We start from the raw sequence: 9,090 nt of genomic DNA, 5'->3' as shown, positions 1-9,090 counted from the left end.
TTGGGTTTTCAGCCCAATAAACCCAAACAATAAATTTATAGAGAGTGGGTTGACAGGCTTAGGTGCTGGCCGTCGATCACCATGCACAAACTTTTCTTATGAAAAATTGCTAAGGGTTTTCTTACAAATGGGGGAATGCCTGTGGCCGAGGAGACCTCTATGTTTTCCCTTTTTTTTCCCCCCCTCCCCTTTTGCTTTACTAGCTTTTCTTTTATAGTTTTCATCTTCCTATCTCCTGCTTCCATCTGTTGATCGTCTATTCGCTTTTCTTCTGGTTGTCCGTCCCATCAGAGGCCTTATCGGCACTCAAGTGGCTCACTCTAACCAACGTTATCCTGCCAAGGGGTTACCTCCCCATTAATGCGGCCAGGAGGGTTAGTTGAGTGCATTAAATGCGAGAGTGACAGCTTACTTTGGGGTTAGCCTCTCCCCAAAATCACCTTTGTCAGGCCGAGGACAAGGTATCCTCGTCGTGGATTTAGGAAAATAGGCTCTCCCCCTCTCTTCTCAGAAATAGCTTGTGATCCTCGGCATGGGCCTTGGGCCTGCTATATGATGGGCCGAGGCTGTCAGGCCTACGGGCCCCACAATAGCCCCTCAAAACTCTGCTGCACGTTCCCTCGAAAAGGAGGAGGGTTTTGATACATGCGGATCCACTGGACGAATGGCCTCACTTCAGTTTATACTGATGCTGGCGGCTTCTTGACTGCCCGATGCGCGTTTGTAGCGTTTCGAGACTTAATGGGTGCCTACATTAAATTTTGGCGGCACCATGTTTCCCACTTTCAACGGCATGATCTTCTGCTTTTATGAGCAAGCGGTTTCATTTGGGGAAATTAAGGGAGAGTATAAATACCTGTTTGACTTGCCTGTTTTCATCATTTTCGCGCTTATCATTATTGATGCATATAGTTTGAATTTGGTTCGACTGGCATACTATCTGAAGGGTATCGTCATACTTCTGTAAGTCTTCTTTTTCTAGTGACCCCAAATTTCCTTGATTTCACTCTTCCTTTTCTTTTTTAGAGCTTTTAGTTGTCTTTGGGGAATGGGTAAGTTTAAGGAGTTGGTCGAGTCCGATGAAATGATGAACAAATTCATTGTTGANAAAGGCATATGGATGCCCTATAATGAGCTCTAGAAAGAATTATTTTAACCTGTTTGCTAGAACCTTTGAAAAAACCTTATACATTACATTGCATAGGCTAATTGGGTGATATTCAGAAACTAAAATAGGGCTTTTAACTTTAGAGATAAGGTTGATAAAAGTATGGTTTATGGGATGAGGTAATTTACCTGAATTCAACCAAGAGAGAATAGATTGTGTTACCTCCTAGTTCATAAGCCTCGAAATGCTGAAAAAACAATGGTAGCCTTCCGTCTAGCCTCGATGCTTTAAGCAGAGCCATTTGTTTATGGGCCTTATGAACTTCCCACACCATAAACTCACCTATTAAATGGGAATTTACTTTAGTCGAGACCATCTGTTGAGCATACCCCAAAGTCTTTAGTAGAAAGACTAGACTAGATGTGGTCAAAAGCTCCCATAAAAATCAATCAGAGTTTTCCCAATCCCATTTGGTTGGTCTTGCCATCGACCCCATTTGTCTCTAATCCCAAGATAGTGTTTTTTTCGGTGTTTATGAGTTGCTTTGTTGTGAAAATATTTGGAATTGCTATCACCTTCGCTTAACCACAAAACCTTGATCGCTAACTCCACATTCTGATTTCTTTGTCCAAAAGCACGTTAATTTCAGCCTTGAGTTCTCTGACTTGTGTATTGATTCCAATCCTTCTTACTTTGGTCTTAGCTCTTTTCAAACTCTTTTTCCTCTCCTCTAGGTCATGTTTAACATTGCCAAAACAATTCTTATTCCACCACTCTAAATCCTTGCTGCACTGGTCTATTTTTTTTTTTTTTTAGTATTTCCCTAGTAGAAGTCCATGCTGCCTCCACTGTTTCTACACACTTGCATCGGACAGCCACATCTCTTCCAAGTGAAAAACTTTTTTCCTTGGTGAAACTTCCCGTCCAGTTGGATTAATGAGGAGTGGGGTGTGGATTGAAGAAACACAATGCAAATGAGTAACTCGAGAGCCTGGAAATTGAAGAAACTAGTCGCTTGTCGCCATGCCTATGTTTAACCTCTCCCAAATGGAATGTCCATCTTCAAAGTGCTTGTTCCAAGTGAATTTAGGACCAATGAATCCTAGGTTCATGAAACCACATTCGTCAATAATGTCTCTGAAGCTTTTCATCTGATTATAGCTTCTTAAAGCACCTCCCAATTTTTCTTCTTACTTTGTTATCTTATTAAAGTCCCAGCACAAAGCCAAGGTATATTTGATTTGGAATCAGACTTCTCAATTTGTTCCAAGCCCCGTGTCTCTAGTTAGTTTCTGGTTTGCCACAGAAACTTGTAAAACATCACTCTATATCCAAATTCTTATCAATTGTGGTATTTATGAAATACCTCTGCAAATCCTCTACTGTAAAATTTACTATGTCTTTCCAGAAAAGCACCAAGTCCCACCCCTACTTCCCCTTGGCACCTCCCAATTGTGATCAAAATTTATGTTATGAAGAATACGGTCTAGCCTTGTTTCCTCTATCCATGTTTTGGCTATAAACACAACAGAGGGATTTTTTGCCCGAATCAAATCGCCAAGCTCTTTTCCTATACGTTGGTTCTCAAGCTCACGACAGTTCCTGACTAAGAGACTCATTGTGCTTGGGAGGGTTGGTGACCAACCTCTACCAATATATTTATAATAGTACCATCTTCCTGAGAAACCTGATGCTTCTTATTTGATAATTCAAGAAAACTCTCACTGGAATCATGTGTTCTTTTGCCTAGACCTAATGAGCACACATTGGTGACAGCACCCTCAGAAGGATTACTTGTTACTGTGTCCATGACCTGCTTGGAGTTTTGAAAATCGAGGTAAAGGTATTTGGAATATCCTTTAGAGAAGACTTGGCTTCAGGGAGTCCTAGTGTCACAAGAATATTATTTGAATAAGGCTTACGGGACTTTGCAACCTCATCTTTTTTTTTTTTGGATTCAGATCTTCTAGATTTCCTAGGGTACTTCTACCAAATAAATTTTCTTAAATCTTAAAAATTCTTTAATGATTTAATGGTCTGAATTTTGTCATGTCATCATTCTACTAACAATAATCTTAATTGTTTTGTTTTGCAACATTATTATATTATTTTAAGAGTATTGTTAGTGAAATACTAATATGGCAAAATTTAGATCTTTAAATCATAAAAGAGTGATTAGAATTTAAGAAATTTATTGGTAGAGTACCCTAAGAAATCTAGAAGATCTAAATCCCTTTTTTGTGGTGGTCATGTGGGAATCCAATCCACTCACAGAATTTTGGTTATCCAATTTCTAAAGATCTTGACCAATCTCCACTATTTCCTCAACAATTAATTCCCCTGATTTTCTGCTACTGAGTAATTTGAAGGAATAAATCTAGAGTTGACTCGGCAAGGGAGGCATTTACTTCCTAAAATAAATCCCTTCCTTCTCAACTCGATCGCTGAAGCATCAACCTCATTAACCTGCAAGTGCACCGAATCTCTTCATAATATCCAGGTCCGAATATTACACTCTTGCCTGTTAACTGATAGGGCAGAGCATGAAGGTTTGGGCCAAATTGTTGTTGCACCTCTGTAAAAGTACCTTTACTTTGGATCCACAAATCACAGTTCTTATTATCGTGATCAAGGCAACCACACCAGTAACAAATATTTGGTAAGCGCTCATACTTGAAGCTAATCCAAGCCTTCTCTCCACTCTCCAAAGTGATTACTCTTTCTTGACATAACGGTAGAGAAATATCAACTATCACTCTAACCCGAATGAGATGTCCTCCATCATCATCCACTGCCCTTATGGATCGACTAACTTCCCCGATTGTTTCACATATGCTCTCAGCAACCTTCCTTGTCATGTATCTTATTGGTATATCATGGACCTGCACCCAAAAGGTAGCCTATGTGAACGCACGCTTGCGTATAGGATTGTCACTCTCACATCTCTCCAAAACCACCAAATGTTTGGCAAAGCTCCAGAGTTGGTTAGAGATAATTTTGTCCTCATCATTTGAATTGTCGGGAACAAAATGAGCTAAATGGTCTCCAAGATGATGAATCTTAAATCCATTTGATGACCTCCAAATCTGTCTAAAAGTTCTCGCTACCCCTCTTTGTTTAGAAAACGAGAGGTAAGGAATTTTGCTGCTACCATGAACTCTCTAGACCTCTATAGCTTCTGTAATGAGAATCCTGAACTTTGCTTCTCAGAAGGATTAAGATTGTCCTTAAATTATTCTGCTATTTAGTTTGCACACACGTTGGAAGGATTTAATTTATAACAATAATGGTAGCACTAAACAATAATGCGCGGAGAAATTCAAGAATAAAAAAATATACTAATATGCAAAACTAAATTAACAAATTCAAATTCAAACTAACATATATTCACTATTAACAAATAATAAAAATACAATACAAAAAAAAAATGTTTCTAATACATTTCTATTAATTTATTCATTTTAAAATATGGAGTTTGAGTTTTTTTTTTTTTTTTAAATTCTAAAAATGATATATAATTTATTTCGCATTAAATTTTGCAGAAATTTTACATTATTTATATAATAATAAAGAGTCTTCTTAGAAAACCACCTTCCTTTTTTTTTTTTTTTTTTTCCTTTTGGAATACTAATTATTTTTAACACACACACATGGAGAGAGGAGAAAGTTTTTTTTTTTAAAGAAACTTACAGTGGTGTATATCCAAAATGACCTAATTCTTGGATGCACAGCATAGACTTTAAACCTCTTTTAACAATATTTATAACTGAAAAGTCATAAACTATATAGTTGAATTTTCCATAATCTACTAATTACATAAATGTTATACATTATCTCATTATATGTCTAATATTATATCATCAGAAGCGGAAACTATAGATTGAAACTCTCTAAAAAAAATATATATATATATATATAGTGTTGACAAATAAAAATTAAAATATAATAGCCAAGCCTAAACAAAAGTTTGTAACTACTGAACCTCAAGCCCTCAATTACTCAACTTTATGTTTTATAACTAGTTTCAAAGATGCACAATGCATAGGAAAGTTTGACAATACATATTTGTTTCCTAAGTATTAACATAATATTCTATATATATTAGATTATAAGTATATAAAAATATGAAGTTAATTTTACTTACTCTGTTACGTATCAAAATTCCAGAAGTCTAAATTTCAATCAAGATCATAATTTTCGTTACTAATATTTGAAAAAAAAATTTAAGGAAATAATTTCATTATTTAATCTAACTTATTTTAATTATATATACATATACATATATATATATATATTTTGGCATGTTGGACGAAATATTCAATTTTATACAATAAACATTATGTCTTGTAATTTGCCATCCACCAAGTGATTGGCCTTGCCCTTTCTTTCTTTTCTTTTTTTTTTTTTCTTTTTTATTTATTTTTTTTATGTGAAATAAAGCAACTTTATTCAGAACATGACAAAAACGTTACATCCTGGCCTTGCCCTTTTGATTATATATATATATATTTATATTTTCCTTATAAATCGTAGATGTTCCCTTTACCCTTTATTTTGACCCTTTGTTATAGAGAAAAAATAAAAAACTTTGCTGTTGACAGTTGAATGAGGTTTTTCCTGAACTTTTCTTTTCTTCATCAGCTAAAAATTACACCATCATTAGTTCATTACAACCAACAAATTTGTATCGACATCTGTGATTATTTCCTCATTCTCTCTATCTCTCTTTCTCCCTACTATGTTTTCCCAGCTTTTCTCTCTATTTGATCAAGTAGTTTGATAAATGCTGTGTAGATTTCTAAAGTCCAAAAAATCTTTTATTGTTTGCTCCAATTCCAAGAGAGTGAGCATGAATATGATTAACAAACCATACACTTCAAAAATAAAAACTTATATCAGTTACTATATATATATATATATTTGACAAAGTTTAGCGAAAAAATTGGTTGTAGCCTAAGGTTACAATCTTACTCAATATCTTTTTATTTGAGGTGAATTTTGAAAAATCCACCATTAAATTACATATTCTTCTTATATACTCCATACTTGCAAAATTTCTAGAAAATTAAATATTAATAGTTATGTCATTAAAAAAGTGTTTAAAGATCTGTTTGATATTTGTTTATTTTGTTGAAACTGAAAACTTTTTACTGAATGTACTGTAAATAAAGATAAAAATTAGCTGAAATAGTACAGTGAAACTCATGAATAACCAAAAAGTGTAGTGGGATTCATGAATAATAGTAAAAATAAGTTGAATAGTAAAATAAGCTAACTTTTTAATTTAGAGCCAAACGCACACTAAATTGCAAGATTTTGTAATATAAAATTATTCATAAAATGTAAGTTTATAGATCATATAGTAATAAATATCCAATTAACACAAAATTTAATAAGTGTATTAAGAGTGTAAAGAAAATGTAATCAAATAATTAGATTTCCAAAATATATAATAATGTTTATATTATTAAGTAGAATTGTAGCTTTAGATTACAATCAATTTTGTAACTAAATTTTATCATTTTTTTTTCTTAAGATTTTTTTGAATATCACTTATTTTGTTGAAAACTGAAAACTTATTACTGAAAATACTATAGCAAAATATTTTTTTAAAAACAAAACACTGTTGCTACGTTTTTCACAAGTTGCCTGGTCCATGAACAGTGCCATGAGACCAGTAAAAAAAAAAAAAGAATGCAAAACGCACAAACATTTATTGGCAAACACACGCTTAGTGTGTGTTTGAAAAAAATTATATATTTAGCTTATTTTTTTTACTATTCATAAGTCTCACTGCACTTTTTGGCATTATTCTTAAATCCTGCTAAATTATTTCAACTAATTTTTACCTTTATATACAATACTTTCAATAAAAAGTTTTCAATTTTAGTAAAATAAACAAATCTCAAATAAACCTTTAGTTTCACATTTAATCCCAATTCTACTCTTAGGTTTGTTATTATTCTTCTTTATCATATATTTTTTTCTTTAATTAATATTACATATAAATATAATAAGTTATCATTAATTTGACAAAATAAAAAATGCATGATTAGTTATTTAATTATATTTGTTTATGTATTCAATGGTTATTGTCTTACCGATCTTTAGACTATTGTACAATATAGTTATATTGTATATTACATTATATTTACAATATTATTTTAAATTATTATATATAACATGTAAATTGTATATTTAGAAAAAAAAATTAATCATTTTTATTTTTTACTCGCTTGACAAATTCTGAAACCACCGCTGAATATTAGTGAGGACAGTGTCATAATTTCACCGTGTGAAAGGGCAAAATGGACAATTTCTTGCATTAGGATCATGTGACTTGCACTTGAGATTTTTAAAAACTGGAGTGGTAACTGGTAATTGCCTTGCAAATTTTAATAGATTGGAGTGCAAAGTAGTGCAATGACTCCATAATTTTTGAGTCTAAATCCTCTATCTTACAAAATATGCTCCATTATATGTGTCGCTAATTAAAAGATGACATGTGGCTACTTTTTTTCTTTCTCAAACTAACAGAAAAGCCCAAGCTTGGGTAGAATCCTGCCCGAGCCATATTGAGCAGGCCTGTGCTCAGGATTTTAAAGTAGCTTCTACTGTTTAACTCATGAATACAAATTCGTATTTCCTAAAAAAAAAAAAAAAAAGCCCAAGCTTAACGAATGTTAATGCCTCAAGCTCAAGTCAGTGATACCTCCCAGAGAAACAATCACAAGAGAAGTTTTTTTTTTTTTTTGCCCAAGCTTAACGAATGTTAATGCCTCAAGCTCAAGTCAGTGATACCTCCCAGAGAAACAATCACAAGAGAAGAAAAAAAAAAAAAAATCCATACTGACATGAATTCAGAAATATAGAAACAAGAATATCTCTAACAAAATAAATAGGAAACATTATTTTTCTGAAAAAAAAAAAAGAGAGAGAAGAAGAAGAAGAAGAAGAAGAAGCCAAACAGATAGAGAAATAAAGAAATGAGTATCATCAACCCATAAATAATCCATAAAAAGAAAAAGACAAAGCCCAGAAAGTACTTGAAAGTTGAAACTGAAATATTCCATATTCGAAAATAAATCAAAAAGTCAGTATCCAAACAAATTTAGCTATGGGTTAATAACTTTCATGCGTCGCACAGATCCACAATACCACTACAACACTACCACATCTTTTACTAGTGCCATGCCATCCACAACTCCCACCAAGGCTAAGGGATGCAAATGATCTGGTGCCAAACGGTTTGATCTAGTTTGATGGGTTTGGGATGTGGGTCGGGATGATGATGGGTTAGCGATTGCAATTTGGGGTGTGGGTGGTGGGTGGTGGCAACAGGTTGAATTCATGAACAATAATAAAAAACTTTCACTAAGAATAATTATGAAGAAAAAAAATTACATGAAATAAAAAAAATTAATAACTGAAATGCCCAAAAAAAACAAATTCAAATACCTTTGTTAAAAAAAATACAAAGGGGAGAGGAGGTACGAGACTAGCAGCGGAGGAGGAGATGAGAGGGTAATGGCGGCAGCAGAGAGGTGCGGCCAGGTGAAGGGGAGAGAGAGGAGAGGCGAGGCTGAGGGAGAGGAGTTGGGGCGCGACAGTGGCGAGGTGAGGGAGGTGGCGGCGCGGTGGAGCAGAGAGCTGAGCGAAGAAGAGAGAGCCGAAGACGAGAGTGAGGAAGAGAGAGACTGAGGCGGCTTATAGACTCTCAAAATAATTATAAAACCCTAACTTTTGTCTTTTATTTTTGTCTGTTGATCTTTTTTTGCCATTCGTTTATGTCTGTTGATCCTTTTTTTTTTTTTTTTATCCTTCTTTTGATTTCTTTTTACTTCTTTTTTTTCTTTTTTCTTTACTGGACGTCTTTTTTTTCTTTTTTTCTTTTTTTTTTTTCGGTTTTAGTTTTAACTGGATTTTTCTATCGTTTAAAGTAAAAAAAAAAGTTTTAACTGGATTTTTTTTTTTTTTTTTTT

The 9,090-nt window shown here is 33.6% G+C and overlaps 1 protein-coding gene across 1 annotated transcript in view; it reads left to right on the top strand.

Annotated features, from left to right (window-relative positions):
- The first annotated feature begins 8,635 nt into the window (after positions 1 to 8,635).
- Positions 8,636 to 9,090, top strand: part of LOC111986977 (uncharacterized) — a 13,231-nt gene continuing 12,776 nt past the window's right edge. The window contains exon 1 of the mRNA XM_065767084.1: positions 8,636 to 8,789. Coding sequence (XP_065623156.1) covers positions 8,636 to 8,789 — 154 coding nt within the window. The remainder of the gene's footprint in view (positions 8,790 to 9,090) is intronic.

This window comes from Quercus suber, unplaced genomic scaffold (assembly GCF_002906115.3).
Source record: "Quercus suber isolate HL8 unplaced genomic scaffold, Cork oak 2.0 scaffold_771, whole genome shotgun sequence".
Taxonomy (NCBI): Eukaryota; Viridiplantae; Streptophyta; class Magnoliopsida; order Fagales; family Fagaceae; genus Quercus; species Quercus suber.
Note: the sequence above shows the minus strand (reverse complement) of the source record. Positions and strands in the feature narration are given on the sequence as shown.